This window comes from Lynx rufus, unplaced genomic scaffold, assembly GCF_022079265.1.
Source record: "Lynx rufus isolate CCGP_SWC_20201006 ecotype Redwood Valley unplaced genomic scaffold, mLynRuf1.p SCAF_26, whole genome shotgun sequence".
Lineage (NCBI taxonomy): Eukaryota > Metazoa > Chordata > Mammalia > Carnivora > Felidae > Lynx > Lynx rufus.
The window spans coordinates 14,795,647-14,817,189 of record NW_025814841.1 but is presented as its reverse complement, the minus strand read 5'-3'; the positions used below and the strand labels follow the sequence as shown (position 1 = coordinate 14,817,189).

Here is a 21,543-nt window from a genome sequence, read left to right as displayed (position 1 = left end):
TATATAACCCAAATAACCCAAGTGCCTCCAAGCCTCATATGGACTCAAATCGAGTGTTTTTTTTTTTTTAATTTATTTATTTTTGAGAGAGAGAGAGGGAGAGAGAACGAGAGTGGGGGAGGGGCAGAGAGAATTGCAAGCAGGCTCCACGCCATCAGTGCAGAGCCCAACTCTAGGCTCAAACTCACGAACTGCAAGATCATGACCGAAGCTGAAACCAAGAGTCGGTCATTTAAATGACTGAGCAACCCCAGCACCCCTCAAGTGGAGTTCTAATAGTAATCAGATACCACTGGTTTCAGCTCCTCCCCATTCCTGTGATTTTTGTCTTTGTCCTAATCTTTTCTCTGAATAATGAGAATAGTATAATGTACTCATATGTACCCATTATGGGGCACCAATAAGTTAGATCTGTTTCTTTTCACTCACTCCCCACACCCAAGTTATTTTAAAGAAAGTTCAAGATATCATGTCATTTCACCTGCAAATTTCAGATGCATTTCTAGATGTTAAGTACATTTTTAAGAACAGTACCAGCACGCCATTATGACAGATAACAGAATTAGCAATTCCTATCATCTAATAACCCGTCCGTGATCACATTTCCCCAACCCACGCCACAGAATTTTTATTCAAATCAGAATCCAAACAAGGTCCACATACTGCATTTGGCTGTTATTTCATGACAGTTTCTCCTCCCTTTTATTAATACCATGGATTTGTTGGTCAGACCTCGTGTCATTTTTGCCCTGTAGAATTCCTTGTGTTCTAGATTTGGCTCACTGCTTCCCTGAGATGAATTTAGCTTGTTTTCCCGTCATCATATTTTCTGTAAATGGTAGTTTTGTCTGGACAGTTGATTAGCTTCAAGGTTCAATTTTTAGGCAATAATATTTCATAGGTGGTGCTGAGTACTTTTTATTGTATCATGTCCATGAGACTTATAACGTGACTGTCTCAATTGTAACGATGCTAAAATTGATTACGAGTTTAAGTTATAGCCTGATTTCTTACTTATGAAGTTCTCATCAACCTCATACCTAATGCTTTTAGCATCCAATTATCATATTTCCTTAGATCTGTTATTTCACTAGGATCTGCAAAAATTGTGATTTTCCTAAATCAATTTTTCCTTCCTCATTTATTAGCTTCAATTTTTCTTTGAATAGGAACTTTGTTAACTATTAGATTACACTCAAATGAACTTTGTGCTGAAAAAGCAGAATGCTTCCTTTTTTTCATTTATCAATTTTCAGACTTATGAATGAGTTGGTTCCCTAGCAATCCCTGTGTAATCAACACATTTATTTTTAAAATACCATTATGAACTCTCAGATTTTAATGTATTTTTACGTGTTTCACTCTAGATTATTCCTTATGATCCTCAAATTTTCCATTTTAGACCAATGGGAGTCCCTAGAAGTTGATTTCTGTGTCCTTTTGATGTGATCTCATTAGTCTGATAACATCCATGTCTCTGGCATAAAGTATCGTAGGCTCATCTTATACATTAACTGCTTTAAATGAAGAGTCAGCTATTTCCTATCCGTACCTTTTACACAGGAAACTATCTGATGTCTCCCGTCTTCAACATGGTACATCTCAGAATGTTTTTGTTTCCATGACAGCCTAATTCTGTCATTAAAGGTTCTAAAGATGCACAATAAGTAACTTAATCCCTAGTGATTACTTTCTCCCTTTTCTATTTCTTTTCTAAGGCCATGACTGAAAAGATGTTAGTAAGGGCACTGAAAGGTGGTAAAAATACTAAGATTGTTACTTTGAGTGGGAAGAAGATTACAAAGATGCCCTCATCATTAGATAAACTGCCTGGCCTCAAGACCTTAAACCTTCAGAATAACCGTATTTCCAAGGTGTGCTCAGAGATAAGCACCTTGACCCAGGTGAGGAATAAATAGCATATCTTTTTGGACTGAGGTTGGAAAACAGGAAAAGAGAAAAGAGGTGAAAGAAAAATAAGGCTTTGATCTCTGGAGACGTAGCTCTGGGGAGACTTACTGTGGAGTGTTATTGGAGAGGCATCAAAAAGCTTTCTCCCTTAGGGGATTACATATGGTAGGGGAGAAGATGTTTCAACTTATTCATGTGCTCTTTGGCCCACATCTGGAATCAGAGGATTAGATCTCTGACACACTCATCTTTCTGGAGGCTGTCATCTGGAAAAGGGTTGGGAAACTGGATCTGCTTGTCTACCTTGGGGGCTCCATCTGGAAGTGAGGTTGAGGATCCCAGAGATGTTGTTCACCTTGGGGACTATCCTGAAGCTTTTGCATATTGAAGAAAGAGGCTTTGGGGTTGTAGGAAAGGGGTTCCTTTTCAATTTCCTAGAGCAGGCTGAACTTTGAAATGAGAGTGCTGGCAGGGAATGGGAAGGAGGAGACATTCATTTCTTCTGAAGCAGTCTTTTAGAGAAGGTTAGTATTTTAAATAAAGAATACCCTTCTTAAAGAGCAACAGTTGACATGAATGAATCCCAGATGCTCGTGTTAAATATTTCTGCCCAACAATGTGAAACTTCAGCTGCTAGAAATCTTGAGGTTGGGAGAAAGCAAGGGATATTAACTTGTGGTTTTCTTTTTCTCACTTCTAAACTGTTACCAAGCACTAAAAGAACCTATAAACAGTAAAGTCATTGCAGTTCACTAGTTCTGAGTTCAGAGTTACAAAACAAACAAACAAAAGACAAAAAAACTGTCTATTTTCTTACCTACCTCATTTCCTTTTAGGCTCATAAAATCATTTGAACTTGCAATCTGTGGTTGAGTCTTTGCCAAAAATAAGAGTAATATTCACAAACTCCTCCCTTTAATGATAATTTCCAGAAGTGCATATATATGGTTATAGGATGAGGATTTGGACTTTTCTGATAGGAGAGAGGAGTTTATATACAGAAGAATTTAGGATTTGACTGAGCCATGAGCTAATTTTCTCCCCCCTACTTGATTGTTTTTTTCCATTAAAGTAACACAGTGCATTGTTTGAAGATAACCAAAAACCACAAAACCCTGTAAGAAAAAGCTACTACCTTCTGTCCCACTCTCCCCCATCTCCAATTCTGATCTCCATATATAACCATTTTTCACTCATCTTTTTTTCCCCTTGATTTGTGCATTTTAGATATCATTGTTCTTCATTCTTCCAAATACAACATATTTAGTTTCTCCATAGCTATCTTTTAAACTTAATATTACTGCACCTTCATTTCTGCTTTTCCCAACTACAGTCTCTTTTTAGTCCCCATTTGTAAGATGACAATGTTAGCATCTCTACTCCATCGTCAGCTCTCCTTCCCTCTTCCCCACCAAAAATTTTAAACTTGTTACTTTAAAAATTTTTTTAAGGTTTGTTTATTTATTTATTTATTTATTTATTTATTTATTTATCTACAATCATATTAAATTTATTTTTTTTATGAAATTTATTGACAAATTGGTTTCCATACAACACCCAGTGCTCATCCCAAAAGGTGCCCTCCTCAATACCCATCACCCACCCGCCCCTCCCTCCCACCCCCCCATCAACCCTCAGTTTGTTCTCAGTTTTTAACAGTCTCTTATGCTTTGGCTCTCTCCCACTCTAACCTCTTTTTTTTTTTTTTTTCCTTCCCCTCCCCCATGGGTTCCTGTTAAGTTTCTCAGGATCCACATAAGAGTGAAACCATATGGTATCTGTCTTTCTCTGTATGGCTTATTTCACTTAGCATCACACTCTCCAGTTCCATCCACGTTGCTACAAAAGGCCATATTTCATTTTTTCTCATTGCCACGTAGTATTCCATTGTGTATATAAACCACAATTTCTTTATCCATTCATCAGTTGATGGACATTTAGGCTCTTTCCATAATTTGGCTATTGTTGACAGTGCTGCTATGAACACTGGGGTACAAGTGCCCCTATGCATCAGTACTCCTGTATCCCTTGGGTAAATTCCTAGCAGTGCTATTGCTGGGTCATAGGGTAGGTCTATTTTTAATTTTCTGAGGAACCTCCACACTGCTTTCCAGAGCGGCTGCACCAATTTGCATTCCCATCAACAGTGCAAGAGGGTTCCCGTTTCTCCACATCCTCTCCAGCATCTATAGTTTCCTGATTTGTTCATTTTGGCCACTCTGACTGGCGTGAGGTGATACCTGAGTGTGGTTTTGATTTGTATTTCCCTGATAAGGAGCAACACTGAACATCTTTTCATGTGCCTGTTGGCCATCTGGATGTCTTCTTTAGAGAAGTGTCTATTCATGTTTTCTGCCCATTTCTTCACTGGGTTATTTGTTTTTCGGGTGTGGAGTTTGGTGAGCTCTTTATAGATTTTGGATACTAGCCCTTTGTCCGATATGTCATTTGCAAATATCTTTTCCCATTCCGTTGGTTGCCTTTTAGTTTTGTTGGTTGTTTCCTTTGCTGTGCAGAAGCTTTTTATCTTCATAAGGTCCCAGTAATTCACTTTTGCTTTTAATTCCCTTGCCTTTGGGGATGTGTCGAGGAAGAGATTGCTACGGCTGAGGTCAGAGAGGTCTTTTCCTGCTTTCTCCTCTAAGGTTTTGATGGTTTCCTGTCTCACATTTAGGTCCTTTATCCATTTTGAGTTTATTTTTGTAAATGGTGTGAGAAAGTGGTCTAGTTTCAACCTTCTGCATGTTGCTGTCCAGTTCTCCCAGCACCATTTGTTAAAGAGGCTGTCTTTTTTCCATTGGATGTTCTTTCCTGCTTTGTCAAAGATGAGTTGGCCATATGTTGGTAGGTCTAGTTCTGGGGTTTCTATTCTATTCCATTGGTCTGTGTGTCTGTTTTTGTGCCAATACCATGCTGTCTTGATGATGACAGCTTTGTAGTAGAGGCTGAAGTCTGGGATTGTGATGCCTCCTGCTTTGGTCTTCTTCTTCAGAATTCCTTTGGTTATTCGGGGCCTTTTGTGGTTCCATATGAATTTTAGGATTGCTTGTTCTAGTTTCGAGAAGAATGCTGGTGCAATTTTGATTGGGATTGCATTGAATGTGTAGATAGCTTTGGGTAGTATTGACATTTTGACAATATTTATTTTTCCAATCCATGAGCAGGGAATGTCTTTCCATTTCTTTAAATCTTCTTCAATTACCTTCATAAGCTTTCTATAGTTTTCAGCATACAGATCTTTTACATCTTTGGTTAGATTTATTCCTAGGTATTTTATGCTTCTTGGTGCAATTGTGAATGGGATCAGTTTCTTTATTTGTCTTTCTGTTGCTTCGTTGTTAGTGTATAAGAATGCAACTGATTTCTGTACATTGATTTTGTATCCTGCAACTTTGCTGAATTCATGTATCAGTTCTAGCAGACTTTTGGTGGAGTCTATCGGATTTTCCATGTATAATATCATGTCATCTGCAAAAAGCGAAAGCTTGACTTCATCTTTGCCAATTTTGATGCCTTTGATTTCCTTTTGTTGTCTGATTGCTGATGCTAGAACTTCCAGCACTATGTTAAACAACAGCGGTGAGAGTGGGCATCCCTGTCGTGTTCCTGATCTCAGGGAAAAAGCCCTCAGTTTTTCCCCGTTGAGGATGATGTTAGCTGTGGGCTTTTCATAAATGGCTTTTATGATCTTTAAGTATGTTCCTTCTATCCCGACTTTCTCAAGGGTTTTTATTAAGAAAGGGTGCTGGATTTTGTCAAAGGCCTTTTCTGCATCGATTGACAGGATCATATGGTTCTTCTCTTTTTTTTTGTTAATGTGATGTATCACGTTGATTGATTTGCAAATGTTGAACCAGCCCTGCATCCCAGGAATGAATCCCACTTGATCATGGTGAATAATTCTTTTTATATGCTGTTGAATTCGATTTGCTAGTATCTTATTGAGAATTTTTGCATCCATATTCATCAGGGATATTGGCCTGTAGTTCTTTTTACTGGGTCTCTGTCTGGTTTAGGAATCAAAGTAATACTGGCTTCATAGAATGAGTCTGGAAGTTTTCCTTCCCTTTCTATTTCTTGGAATAGCTTGAGAAGGATAGGTATTATCTCTGCTTTAAACGTCTGGTAGAACTCCCCTGGGAAGCCATCTGGTCCTGGACTCTTATTTGTTGGGAGATTTTTGATAACCGATTCAATTTCTTTGCTGGTTATGGGTCTGTTCAAGCTTTCTATTTCCTCCTGATTGAGTTTTGGAAGAGTGTGGGTGTTCAGGAATTTGTCCATTTCTTCCAGGTTGTCCAATTTGTTGGCATATAATTTTTCATAGTATTCCCTGATAATTGTTTGTATCTCTGAGGGATTGGTTGTAATAATTCCATTTTCATTCATGATTTTATCTATTTGGGACATCTCCCTTTTCTTTTTGAGAAGCCTGGCTAGAGGTTTGTCAATTTTGTTTATTTTTTCAAAAAACCAACTCTTGGTTTCGTTGATCTGCTCTACAGTTTTTTTAGATTCTATATTGTTTATTTCTGCTCTGATCTTTATTATTTCTCTTCTTCTGCTGGGTTTAGGCTGCCTTTGCTGTTCTGCTTCTATTTCCTTTAGGTGTGCTGTTAGATTTTGTATTTGGGATTTTTCTTGTTTCTTGAGATAGGCCTGGATTGCAATGTATTTTCCTCTCAGGACTGCCTTCGCTGCGTCCCAAAGCGTTTGGATTGTTGTATTTTCATTTTCGTTTGTTTCCATATATTTTTTGATTTCTTCTCTAATTGCCTGGTTGACCCACTCATTCGTTAGTAGGGTGTTCTTTAACCTCCATGCTTTTGGAGGTTTTCCAGACTTTTTCCTGTGGTTGATTTCAAGCTTCATAGCATTGTGGTCTGAAAGTATGCATGGTATGATCTCAATTCTTGTATACTTATGAAGGGCTGTTTTGTGACCCAGTATGTGATCTATCTTGGAGAAGGTTCCATGTGCACTAGAGAAAAAAGTATATTCTGTTGCTTTGGGATGCAGAGTTCTAAATATGTCTGTCAAGTCCATCTGATCCAATGTCTCATTCAGGGCCCTTGTTTCTTTATTGACCGTGTGTCTAGATGATCTATCCATTTCTGTAAGTGGGGTGTTAAAGTCTCCTGCAATTACCACATTCTTATCAATAAGGTTGCTTATGTTTATGAGTAATTGTTTTATATATTTGGGGGCTCCGGGATTCGGCGCATAGACATTTATAATTGTTAGCTCTTCCTGATGGATAGACCCTGTAACTATTATATAATGTCCTTCTTCATCTCTTGTTACAGCCTTTAATTTAAAGTCTAGTTTGTGTGATATAAGTATGGCTACTCCAGCTTTCTTTTGGCTTCCAGTAGCATGATAAATAGTTCTCCATCCCCTCACTCTGAATCTAAAGGTGTCCTCAGGTCTAAAATGAGTCTCTTGTAGACAGCAAATAGATGGGTCTTGTTTTTTTATCCATTCTGATACCCTATGTCTTTTGGTTGGCGCATTTAATCCATTTACATTCAGTGTTATTATAGAAAGATACGGGTTTAGAGTCATTGTGATGTCTGTATGTTTTATGCTTGTAGTGATGTCTCTGGTACTTTGTCTCACAGGGTCCCCCTTAGGATCTCTTGTAGGGCTGGTTTAGTGGTGACAAATTCCTTCAGTTTTTGTTTGTTTGGGAAGACCTTTATCTCTCCTTCTATTCTAAATGACAGACTTGCTGGATAAAGGATTCTCGGCTGCATATTTTTGCTGTCTAGCACACTGAAAATCTCGTGCCAATTCTTTCTGGCCTGCCAAGTTTCAAAAGAGAGATCAGTCACGAGTCTTATAGGTCTCCCTTTATATGTGAGGGCACGTTTACCCCTTGCTGCTTTTAGAATTTTCTCTTTATCCTTGTATTTTGCCAGTTTGACTATGATATGTTGTGCAGAAGATCGATTCAAGTTACGTCTGAAGGGAGTTCTCTGTGCCTCTTGGATTTCAATGCCTTTTTCCTTCCCCAGTTCAGGGAAGTTCTCAGCTATTATTTCTTCAAGTACCCCTTCAGCACCTTTCCCTCTCTCTTCCTCCTCTGGGATACCAATTATGCGTATATTATTTCTATTTAGTGTATCACTTAGTTCTCTAATTTTCCCCTCATACTCCTGGATTTTTTTATCTCTCTTTTTCTCAGCTTCCTCTTTTTCCATAACTTTATCTTCTAGTTCACCTATTCTCTCCTCTGCCTCTTCCATCCGAGCTGTGGTGGTCTCCATTTTGTTTTGCATTTCATTTAAAGCGTTTTTCAGCTCCTCGTGACTGTTCCTTAGTCCCTTGATCTCTGTAGCAAGAGATTCTCTGCTGTCCTGTATACTGTTTTCAAGCCCAGCGATTAATTTTATGACTATTATTCTAAATTCACTTTCTGTTATATTATTTAAATCCTTTTTGATCAGCTCATTAGCTGTTGTTATTTCCTGGAGATTCTTCTGAGGGGAATTCTTCCGCTTGGTCATTTTGGATAGTCCCTGGTGTGGTGAGGACCTGCAGGGCACTTCCCCTGTGCTGTGGTGTATAACTGGAGTTGGTGGGCGGGGCCGCAGTCAGTCCTGATGTCTGCCCCCAGCCCACCGCTGGGGCCACAGTCAGACTGGTGTGTGCCTTCTCTTCCCCTCTCCTAGGGGCGGGATTCACTGTGGGGTGGCGTGGCCCGTCTGGGCTACTTGCACACTGCCAGGCTTGTGATGCTGGGGATCTGGCGTATTAGCTGGGGTGGGTAGGCAAGGTGCACGGCGGCAGGGGGGGCAGGCTTAGCTCGCTTCTCTTTAGGTGATCCACTTCAGGAGGGGCCCTGTGGCAGCCGGAGGGAGTCAGATCCGCTGCCGGAGGTTTGGCTCCGCAGAAGCACAGAGTTGGGTGTTTGCGCGGAGCGAGCAATTTCCCTGGCCGGAACCGGTTCCCTTTGGGATTTTGGCTGGGGGATGGGTGGGGGAGATGGCGCTGGTGAGCGCCTTTGTTCCCCTCCAAATTGAGCTCTGTCGTCCGGGGGCTCAGCAGCTCTCCCTCCCTTTGTCCTCCAGCCTTCCCGCTTTCCGAGCAGAGCTGTTAACTTATGACCTCCCAGACGCTAAGTCGCGCTTGCTGTCGGCACACAGTCCGTCAGGCCCCTCCGCTTTTGCAAGCCGGACTCGGGGGCTCTGCTTGGCTGGCGAGCCGCCCCTCCGCCCCGGCTCCCTCCTGCCAGTCCGTGGAGCGCGCACCGCCTCGCCGCCCTTCCTACCCTCTTCCGTGGGCCTCTCGTCTGCGCTTGGGTCCGGTGACTCCGTTCTGCTAATCCTCTGGTGGTTTTCTGGGTTATTTAGGCAGGTGTAGGTGGAATCTAAGTGATCAGCAGGACGCGCGGTGAGCCCAGCGTCCTCCTACGCCGCCATCTTCCAACACCAACCTACAATCATATTCGGTTTATTTATTTATTTTGAGAGACAGAGAGCAAGCGGGGTAGGGGGAGAGAGGGAATCCCAAGCAGGCTCCTCACTGTTAGCACAGAGCCCAATGTGGGGCTCGAACTCATAAACCATGACCTGAGCCAAAATCAAGAGTCAGATGTTTAACTGACTGAGTCATCCAGGTGCCCCTAAACTTGTTACTTTGATAACATGTAGAGCGTTTACAGTACAGTCAGTTATAACTGTGGTTAAATCTCTGTCTCTTGGAGAATTCTAAACTTCTAAAATATGTGTCATTAATAATCAAATATCATTCACACAGAATCAATTAATGTATTATGATCATACCTTCTTCCTCATATACCATTTTTGCTCCCTTGGAGTTTCCAATTGGCTTTCTTTCATTCTTGTGTCTTTTGCTTTTGTTGTGGCCTCATTTTCTTTCAAACTTGATTATGCTGCATATTTTATCAAATATGCTTTTTCCTTGAGTGTCTTCCCTCCAGGAGCCTCCATTCTCCTGCCCCAGTCTAAGCTGATTACTACACAGGTTCACTGGATACTGTCAGTCTAGGCCATCCCTTTGCGGTTCTCCTGAATTGGACCCACTGTGTCCTGTGGCCCATATGTTCCTCTTTCTTGGTTTCCCTTGTTATTTTGTAGAAGTTAAGTCTGCAGATACCATCCGAGTCTGGGTATGTGGTAGTTTAATTTTTTGAACTCTTGTGTATCTGAAAACATGTATTCTTCCTTCATGTTTGGTTAATAGTTGTTTAGTTAAAAATTACAGACTGTAAAATACATTTCCTAAGGAAAAAAAAGCCTGGGTCTAATTATCATTACTTTGTCTTCTTGTGGCTCTCCCAGTACTTACCTCCTTATCCTTTTATTTATGAGAGCCTCTAAAATTTTGACTTCTGTTAACTCACAATTTCCTTAAATAGGGAGCTGGCAAAACTCAGTCCTTAGAAATTAGGTTTCTTGTGGTCTCCTTTGTATTTCTTTTTTTTTTTTTTAAGTTTGTTTGTTGATTTATTTATTTATTTACTTCCTTACTGATCATGACCTGAGCTGAAATCAAGAGTTGGGTGCTTAACTGAACCGCCCAGGCGCCCCTATTGCAGTCAACCTTTAAAGCACTATACATGTCAGATTCAGGCTAATGCCATTGTTTAGCTATTCATGAGTTAGCAGTTTTCTCAGGTTGAGTCTCCACGGTTGTGGAATTTTGAAAAAAATCAATCTCTCCTTTATTTTTCTTAAGTTTATTTATTTATTTACTTGAGAGCAAGAGCACATGCACCTGTATGAGCGAGCGAGTGGGGGAGGGGCTGAGAGAGGGAGAGAGGACCTTAAGCAGGCTTCAAGCTGCCAGCACAGGAGCCCAATGTGGGCTCAAACCCATGAACCCTGAGACCATGACCCCAGCTGAAACCAAGAGTCAGACGCTCAACCAAATAAGCTACCCAGGCACCCTTCAATCTCCCCTTTATAATGGGAGTTCTAGAAGTAGCTCGAATAAAATGTGCTAGATACCTTCAAAAGATATAGATTGTTCATACGGTTCAGAAATACTGCATAGTTATTCCCACGATTTCTAACGGCAAGGACAGACGATAGTTTCTGAAAAGAAGAGAGGTAAGAGGGGCTGCTGGCCCTGGAGGAGCATTTGGGAGCCTTGGATATCTTAACTGGTGCAGCCACTTACCGGCTAAATAAAAGGAGCTTAATCCCCGTGGGTCTCAATTTCTGCCTTCATTTACTCAGTCCATGCAGAAGTATTGAGCACCATCTGTGTGTCAGGTGTTCAGAACTGGTGATTCAGCAATAGGTGAAAACCCCTGCCTTCATGGAGCTTCCGTTCCAACCAGAAGGGCTGTAAGAAACAAACAAGCAAAACAAACAGGACGTGAGGCAATGATCAGTGCTAAGGAGAAGAACACAGCAGAGAAGGCAGGCAGGGCATGTCATGGAATTCAAGCCCAAACGTTGAGGAATGATCTAAGCCACAAAGTGTCCTTGTGATCTTTATAACCTGGTGATATGTATGTCACAGTTCTAAGATCAGAATTTTTCTTCTAACCATTTTCTACAAAACCCCTGAATGTATTTTTCAAAAGTTAGTTTGAACTCTTTCTTGTATTGCTTCAGAGCCTACCTTTTATTAGTAATTATTGAAAGTATCTCCTTACCACATTTTTGAGGGGGTCTATACTGTGCTTGCTTTTTGGACTAGCCTTTTTTTTTTATCATCGTAGGAAGTCCACTTTGCCCCAGTATTCTGATTTTTGGTCATATTTTCTACAAAATAAAAAACATGAAAATAGTCTTGATATTTTTTAAGTTCCTGAAACAAAAATAATACTTTTAAATTTCAGCACCCACAAAATGCTATCGAATAGAATAACAACATAAATCATTTCTTGAGAGCCAGGCACAACGCTAGGAATTCCGTTCCTCTTCAAGGAAGTTACTATCCTCATATTGTTAAATAACATGTATGGTTTGGTAAGAGGTTAAGTCACTTGTTGAGGTCACTCAATCAGTGACTACATCTATAAAATGAGGTCTCTTTCAAGGTTGCTTTCAGCTGTACAGGTTCATTATTTATATATTTAGTGTGAAATTTACCAGGGTGTGGTGTTCAATTTGTAGTTTCTGAAAACAAAAACTGGGTTGCCTAAAAATTGCAGGTTTGAATGCTACATGGATTGTCCCCACTTTCCATTTGTTTACGTATGCGTTTGTTTAACAAATATTTACCATTCATCTTCTTGTGTCTGTGCTGGTTCCAAGGATATAAATGTGAAAAACACATGGACCCTATCTCCTTGTTTGAGGATTAAGTTGAATGTTAACATATGTGAAGCTCAAGGCCTGGTACATAGGAACTTTTCAAATAAGTTATAGTTGCTATTATAATTAGTATTACCATTATAGTGTAACTGGCAACAAGGGTAACGTGGGAGGAGTTTCTTTAGAAAATATAGATCGTATTTCTTCTTTCTTTGCTTATTTGACTAGTGAAACTGGAAAATTTTAATCACTTCTAATGACATGAAAAATATGAGTTGATGCCCTATAATTTATGGTGAATGCATTTGGTCTGTGACTGATGAAGTGCTGGGATATCAACAACTTTCAAAGAAGCATTTTATAACTCTTGAGGGCGGTGACCTTGTCTTGTTCCTAGTGCCTGGCACCTAGTAAACCATATAATGTAGACTTGAGTGGAATGGGATGGAAGCCATTTTCAGAGTTCAGCTTAACCAAACACAGTGTTACCACAATTATGGCACCATCTAGGAACAAAGTTCCCTCATAGGTAAATCAGTCATAGTTTCAAAATCCCCAGAGAAACAAATAGCCATCATCTCTAATTGTCTGTAGCAGTGTTGACATGCATCATGAGGTCCAATGGCAGTATAGTAATACTCCTTTATGAGGCTCACGTGTGTGGCTGCCCAGAACAAAGATATGGTCTACCAGAGTTTCTTATTTGACCATAAACAATTGACAGTAAATAAGGCCAACCCTAAGCAGAGTTGGGTAGTTTGTAAATTTGTTATTGTGTTCCTGGTCTCTCCTTTTTCTATTTTCACTGTCATCCTTGATGACCCCTAACACAATCAACTTCCCTTCTGCCTCCGACCCTCCCTCCCTTGCTTACTAGCTTGCTTCCTTCTATCTGTCCTTCCTTCTGATGTTCAGCAAATAGTTATGTGTGCCTGCAGTGGATGAGGCATCGTGCTGGATTTGGGCAACAAAGAAAGGAACAAAAACACTCATGTGTCCCAAAGGTTTAGTGGGAAAGGCAACCAAAAATACAGACAGATGTAAAATTACTATTATGAAAAGTCCCATGAGGGAGAATTATACTGTGCTAGGAGTATCTCTAGTTAGAAAATTAAGAGAAGGTGGTCCTGAGAAGTGCAACGGAGTTAAGACCTGGAGGATGGGTTATGCAGAGGAACACAGGAGGGATGGCACAAGCAAGGACTCCCCTCTCTCCCTCCTTGGGTGTTCTGGGTCTCACTCTCTAAAGCTTAGTAGAACAGAGGGAGCTGATGTCATCTGTCCTGTTGGTCAGAAGTGCTATCCTTTCTTCTGTCCTTATCCACTGGAAATTTCTTCTTCCATCAATAGGTAATGCCTCTGTTTTCTAAGCCTGGCTTTTCTATCAAACAGAGATTGATTATCCTGCTTTCCTGTATCTGTCCAGGTACAGAGGCACCTAGGAGTTCCTTCTCTCCAAGCTTCTTTACTCTTCCTTTGCATCTACTTCTTTGCCCAAGCCTGTGTTAAGCCTCTTACACCCTTTCTGGAGCTTCAGCATCCTCTGCTAGAAGCAGTCAGCCTCTAGAAGAGACTAAGCCTCTTCTCTCACTTGCTGGCTGGGTGATGTGAAACAACTCACATTATCTCTGTGCCCCGCTTGTCTCATCTCTAAAACACGCTTCATTATTCTTAGTGCCTAAGGTTGCTATTAACATTACCTTGTATAGAGTGCCTTCATACTGGTTACTTAGAAAGTTTTAGCTCCTACCCTAAAGGTACCTAAATATAAGGTATTAACATTACCTTGTATAGAATGCCTTACCCTACTGGTTACTTAGAAAATTTTAGCCCCTACCCTCAGATATCCAAATGCTCCATTCTTCCAAATACTTCAGGTTTTACATTTTTAATTGAATGTCAGTTTTGTGCTGTAATTCCCCTTTTCTGACAGTTTGAAACTCTTGTCTGTTTCCTCTGTATTCTTTCCTTAAGAAGCTTCTGACAGGATGCTAACAGGTAATTCTTTGTTAATGATTTTAGTATAAATGCTAATCAGAGAGCCGTTCTTATACTGAGTGAATAGGACTTGCCCATTCCATGACACTGGATTTAACCCTGGGCTCTAAGGGGACAGGGCTTAAAGGTTGCAGGAATCTCTAGAGATTAGATGCCATGCTGGACCTTAGAACTTTTGCCTCTCTTTCCAATGAAATTACAATTGTTTTGAGAAATCTGACATTGTGTACTAAGAAGTTTCTGTGAAATTAAATAATAGTTTTGAAATCTGTAAACTTATTCAAATAAACAAATTCTTTCAGAAATAGCTGGACTTAGGAGAAGCATTTGGCAATTGTGTTAAACTGTGGTTTTAAAGATGCCACAGATTCCTTTAAAAAAAAAAAGCATTTATAAGAATTAGCAGAGTGAGCCATAATGCCACCCTCCCTGATAGGCCTTGGCCATATACACGCTAGTAAAAAATGTAAAAATTCTGTTAGTCTTCTCTCATTAATTTGGTTACATTATTTTTATTAAAGAGCTTACAGAACTTAACATTATATTATGTACTACTTAGGTATAGCAAATGGGAACATTCACTGTCCTTAAGGAATTTAAGGATTAATAATCACATACTAGATCAAACATATACATATACATGTTATAGACAAGTGATCGAACAGCTTATTCCAAAGTGGTATCATCAAGCATGATTTAGTTCAAAAAGATGTCCAGATAAAATGGACATTTGAACTCAGTTTTTTTACACTTCTAAAAATGTTTTTATCCAAGTTAGTCATAGATATCATTTTAAACATCAAATAAACAATTGAAAGACACAATAAATAGCACAAAGTTCTCCAGTGGTAATTAATAGCTACAAGCACAGTATAATTAAATGTTAGGAGAAGTTTCCTGGTATAAGTTCTAGGCATACATATGATAGGTCTTACATTGAAATGAGTATAGGGGCTAGTGAAAATGAGCAGATGGCTAGAATAAGGAAAGCAGGCAACCCCTTAGAAGAAAGTAAATCAAGATGGGAAGATTGGAGCTGATTGAGCTCAACAGATACTTGATTTTGAAATAAAAAAACATGATATAGAGCCATATGAGTATTCCACCCACAGTATGAACCATTAGCTTGCAGAAATGATCTAAGCAGGCAGCATTCAACTAATGTTTAGTGAGAAGCTATTCTATCTCAGCCACTGTTCTTTGAATGCCAGATGAACACAAAGAGACCCTGTCATTGCAAAATTTCCAACTTAATAGTAAAGGTATAACATATACATGAATCACTACAACACAGAGCAGAAGATAATAATTGGTCATAGAAAGCACGTAGTGCTTGGGGTGCCTTGGTGGCTCAGTCAGTTAAGTTTCTGACTTTGGCTCAGGTCATGATCTCATGGCTCATGAGTTTGAGTCTCGTGTTGGGCTCTGTGCTGACAGCATGGAGCCTGGAGCCTGCCTTGAATTCTGTGTCTCTGTCTCTCTCTGCCCCTCCCCTGCTCACCCTCTGTCTCTCCCTCTCTGTCTCTCTCAAAAATAAATAAACATTAAAAAAAATTAAAAACAAGAAAGCAAGCAAGCACACAGTGCTATAAAACTACAAAAGGAAGGTGGCTTCCTGGAGAAGATGGTTTATGCCAAGGGGGACCAGTAAATACAGAAACCTATTACAATAATTGGAGAACTAAGGTATAGTGATAGTTCAATGGAAACAGAATCCTGAAACACATTATCACTAGAAACAATAAAAATTTTTTTCCCATCAAAATTGACAATTTAACAGAAAGTCATTATTCTGTGGCCAACATTTTTCTCTTCCCTGAAAACGTCATCGAAAAGGGATCATGACCTCAGCCAAAGTCGGCGCTTAACTGACTGAGCCACCCAGGCACCCCTGGGTGCCTGGTATTTTTGAAACCCTTTGTGAATTGAATACCATTTGGAACAGTCTTGTCAAGGTATCTCAAATACCTCACCTCAAACAACTTGTCAAGAAATCCCAGTTAGCTCGGCTCAAACATCACTTTCTCAGGGAAGTCTTCTCTTATGACCCAATCTGGCCTTGAGTACTTTCCAACCCATTATCCTGTTTTCTTTCCTTTATATGAAGCCCTTAACACTAACAGAAATTACTTGTTTACTTATTTGTTGCCTGTCTCGCTTCCCAACATATAAACACTATGAGAGAGGGACCGTGGGTGTCCTTGTCACTCTAGCACTCAAAACACCATGCACATAATAGACACATAATAAATATGATTGAGTTAATAGAGCAGTTAGGTTGGGTCTTGAGGTGTTTGTCACAGGTAATTCAGTCCTGTTATAGTGTCTCTGGAACTTCTGTATAATTTATGTAATCTAGGCTGAACTTCTGACATATTTGTTCTGATGACAGAGTGTAACCCCACAGTCTTTCAGATACCTTTATGAATTTAAAGGTCATAACCAAATCTTCTTTTAGTTACCCTACTCTATCAAGAATAATTCCAGTTCCATTCACTCCATCTTAATGTTAACACTGGAATCCTTTAAATCTTGAGGTTTTCATGTCACAGTTTTGGTGTGGAGATCAGAATTTCACACGGTAGCCTTTTCTAGACAAACGGCCATGTATTTAATGTGTCCTCCAAAGCAGGTGACTTTTCCTGGGTCATCTATCCATTTTATATCATCTTTGGAGCTGTTCAATCAGAAAACCGGCTGTGATTTTCACAGCTACCCTACCACATTTGCTCAGATTGCTCTTCAAAATTACATTTCCTCAAACCTCGTTACATCTCCTCCTCCAAGCAGATGGTTTTGTTTCATGTTTCATCAAAAAAATAGATACTGTCAGTCAGGAACTCCCTCCTATTTTATCACCCAATCCATCCATGGCCCTGATCTGCATGTACCTTCTCCACCTTCCTTCATACAACCTTGGTGAAGAGTCCTTACTCTTATGCAGGGCCAGGACCCACATGTACTCTGGATCACATCCTTTCTCATTTTCTAAAGGATTTTTTTTTAAAGTAGGCTCCACACCCAATGTGGGGCTTGAACTCACCATCCTGAGATCAGGAATCATATGTTCTACGAACTGAGCCTGCCAGGTGCCCTTCACTTTCTAAAAGATTTTGATCCTGCAATGATCCCTCTCCTTATATCATTAGTTTCTCATTCTCTGCAGAATTATTTCCATCAGCATATCAATAAGCTATACTATCTTTTATTTTTGAAGAAACAAACCCTACAGCTCCCTGATAAGTTTTTAAGATCCCTTTATAGCAAAAGTTCTTAAAAGAATTGTCTGTTACCCATTATCTTCACTTTTTCACATTTTCTCCATAGCCCACTTCAATCAGCATTTCTTCCCCAACACTTCACCCCTATTGCGAAGGCCACTAATGATTTTCATGTTGCTAAATCCCGTGGTTATTTCTATGCTTTTATTTTACTTAACTTTCCCTTGGGATCTGACCTGTATCTTCTTTTTACAAACAGCTTTCTTTTCCTTTTCTTTCCCCTTGGCTTCTGTGACACCACGTATGTTGGAGAACCTAAGTCACAGATTTTTGTCATTTATTGAAGCTGTGCTCTCAGAATAAACCTGTAAAAGTGTGAGGAAGAAGAACAGGGCAGGGAAAGAATTAAGGTTATGATATGATTTCAGGAGAAATTTAGCCTCAGCCTTATCCCATCAGAGTTCTGGAACATGCCTTGAACCACAGAGGCAAAGGGGCTGGCTGTTACATCCCTGCATCCATTATGGGATATAGGCCACCTTAGGAGGATGGAGTAGAGGCATAACCTTCCAGGCATTTCCAGGTAAAGTGTCTCCTAGTAACCAAAGGAAATTCTTCACAGAAGGATGCAGGAGAAAGTCCTCCATAGGAAAAATCCAGTTCCTGAAGACTGAACACTGTCTCCATAAAGCAGATCTGCTCTACCAGACTCTGTAGGTGTCACACCCTCCCTGTCTACCTCACTGGCCATTCCTTCTCCTCCTTTGCTAGTCTCAATCCTCTCCTCACACCCTCATCCTCACTGATCTCTTACCATCCCACATGATACCTTTTACCTGGTAAAAGCTCAGATTTCACCCTCTGGTCTTGACTACTGCAGAGAATTCTAGACTTGCATTTATAACTGTCTACTTTTCTCCAGAAAGAAATGCAGCCCTGTCAACCCTTTGTTTTTAGGTCAGTGAAACCCATTTCATTTCATCTGATAATAAATTTGCCTTGTTTTAAGTCGCTAAGTTTGTGGTAATTTGTTATAGTCCAATAGGAAAGTAATATAAGCATAGACTCTGGATTAAGTCTTTCCACTAGAATGGCTACATGAATATATTTGAACTTCACCTTTACAAAAGAATAAAGCCTTCAAGATGGTATATGATGGTCATTCTCAGTGGAAGGCAGGTATAAAAGCAAAACCTTTTCCATGAATTCTCAGGACATGGAATTTCATTGTAAATATACGATGCTTTATATTACTTTAAATTGTTAACATACATCCAAATCAAATACCAGATGATATTGAAATATAAACCATAATTTGCCTAAAAATTCTTATTTTTCTTGTCTTATGTTAAAGTCATTAATTTGTCAAGACTCCCATGATTCTGGGGCACCTGTCTCAGTCGGTAGAGCACGTGACTCTTGATCTCGGTATCGTTAGTTCAAGCCCCACCTTGGGTGTAGAACTTACTTTAAAAAAAAAAAAAAGAGGGGCACCTGGGTGGCTCAGTCGGTTGAGTGTCCGACTTTGGTTCAGGTCATGATCTCACGGTTCATGAGTTTGAGCTCCGCGTCGGGCTCTGTGCTGATGGCTCAGAGCCTGGAGCCTGCTTGGGATTCTGTGTCTCCCTCTCTCTCTGCCCCTCCCCCACTTGTGCTCTGTCTCTCTGTCTCTCAAAAATAAATAAATGTAAAAAAAAAAATTAAAAAAAAAGACTAAAGACTCCTGTGATTCCTTTTTTTTTTTTTCAACGTTTATTTATTTTTGGGACAGAGAGAGACAGAGCATGAACGGGGGAGGGGCAGAGAGAGAGGGAGACACAGAATCGGAAACAGGCTCCAGGCTCTGAGCCATCAGCCCAGAGCCCGATGCGGGGCTCGAACTCACGGACCGCGAGATCGTGACCTGGCTGAAGTTGGACGCTTAACCGACTGCACCACCCAGGCGCCCCATATACCTTTTAATATTAAAACTCTGAAGGCTGGTATTGAAACCGGGAGTTGGTACTGAAATATGAATGGTAAATTCTGTTTGGGAGTGAAAAAAAGACTCTTTTTATATCTTGGAGGTTACAATTAGATCTCAAATAAAAAAAATTGTAATTTTTTAGGGACCAATCCTGTATCAGTGATATATTGGATTAGAAGATCAAGGAGTATCTTTCTTTCTTACGTGCGGTTCTTCCTACATCTGACCAATCAGTCATTATATGATAGGAGGATCTCAGATCCTGGGTCATATTTCTAATTTCAAGAATTAGCCCCTTTGCCGAGTTTTTTCTTTTTTAATTCAAGTATAATTAACAGACAATGCTATATTAGTTTCAGGTGTACAATATTCTGATTTAAGTTCTATATATTTCTCAGTGCTCACAAGATAAGTCTACAAGATAAGAGGGGGGTGAAACAGATAAAGGGGATTAAGAGTACACTTATCTTGATAAATCCTTTGCCAACTTTTTAAAGGTTTTGATTCTGTGGGTCGCAATATTAGGATACTCTTTGAGATGCTCAAGTGAATTACGAATGAATCATTTGTGTTTTTAAATGCCTTTGGAATGGTTTGCATTACAATTTTAATAAAGTTCAGTGGTTTAATTAAAAATTAAATTGTGCTTTAATTAACATAAGATGTTTGAACATGAAGATTAAATAAACTTTAGTTATAAAGCTCATTTTAGGTGTATGTGAAATAATTGTTTAAGATTATGCTGACATTTTCTTAGGTTACATGAATCTCAACAAAGGTCCTTTTTAAAATATATATAAAAATAATTCTAATGTTGAAATTGTAAGGTATCACATATGTGTAAGGCATTGTCAGACATAAATTTTGAATAGAAAGAATTTTATATAGAACAATAACCAAGAATAATGATGCTATTTTTCATAGCAGTCAATTTAGTTGGCCTTTCCTTGTTTTGAATTACTATATTATTTGCAGCACATTCTTCCTAATATTTCTCATTTCTATTCCAATATTTTTATTCTGACATGCACTTTTCTTGTGTCTTATCATTTCAATTTTTCATGCAACATACCCAAAAGACTGTTTTTTAAATTTAATTTTTTTCTTCCAAGTATTTACTTCAATTCCAGCTAGTTAACATACAGTGTAATATCAGTTACATGTTTAGAATTTAGTGATTCATCACTTAGATACCACATCCAGTGCTCATCACAAGCACCCTCTTCAATACTCATCACTCATTTAACCCATCCCCCTGCTCACCTCCCCTCCAGCAAATGTTAATTTGTTCTCTATAGCTAAAAGTCTGCTTTATGGTTTGCCGCTCTCTTTTTTCCCCACTATGTTCATCTGTTTTGTTTCCTAAACTCCACATATGAATGAAATCATACAGTATTTGTCTTTTTCTGACTTATTTTGCTTAGCATAATATTCTCTGGCTCCATCCACATTGTTGAAAATGGCATGATTTCATTCTTTTTGATGGCTGAGTGATACTCCATTCCATATATATATATATATATATATATACACACACCACATCTTCTTTATCCATTCATCAGTTGATGGACATTTGGGCTCTTTCCATAATTGGCTATTGATAGTGCTGCTATAAACATTGGGGTGCATCCCTTTGAATCAATATTTTTGCATACTATGGATAAATACTTAGTAGTGCAATTGCTGGGTCTTAGTGTAGTACTATATTTAACTTTTTGAGGAACCTCCATACTGTTTTCCAGAGTGGCTGCACCAGTTTGCATTCCCACCAGCAGTGCAGATTCCCCTCTCCCTGCATCCTTGCCAACATCTGTTGTTTCCTGTGTTGCTAATTTTAGCCATTCTGACAGGTATGAGATGGTATCTCATTGCAGTTTTGATTCATATTTCCCTGATGATGACTGATGTTGAGCATCTTTTCATGTATCTATTAGCCATCTGGATGTCTTCTTTGAAAAAAATGTCTTCTGCCCATTTTTTAACTGGATTATTTGTTTGTTAGGTGTGGAGTTTTATTAATTATTTATATATTTTGGATACTAACCCTTTATCAGATACGTCATTTACAAATATCTTCTCCCATTCTGAAGGCTGTCTTTTAGTTTTGTTGATTGTTTACTTTGCTGTGCAGAAGCTTTTTATTTTGATCAAGTCCCAATAGTTTATTTTTGCTTTTATTTTCCTTGCCTCTGGAGACATGTCTATTAAGGAG

General features: G+C 39.4%; 1 protein-coding gene across 2 annotated transcripts in view; it reads left to right on the top strand.

Annotated features, from left to right (window-relative positions):
• Positions 1 to 1,721: 1,721 nt before the first annotated feature.
• LRRC69 (leucine rich repeat containing 69) overlaps positions 1,722 to 21,543 on the top strand; it is an 84,233-nt gene continuing 64,411 nt past the window's right edge. For both annotated transcript variants that reach the window (XM_047088860.1, XM_047088859.1), the window contains exon 1: positions 1,722 to 1,904. In XM_047088860.1, coding sequence (XP_046944816.1) covers positions 1,722 to 1,904 — 183 coding nt within the window. The remainder of the gene's footprint in view (positions 1,905 to 21,543) is intronic.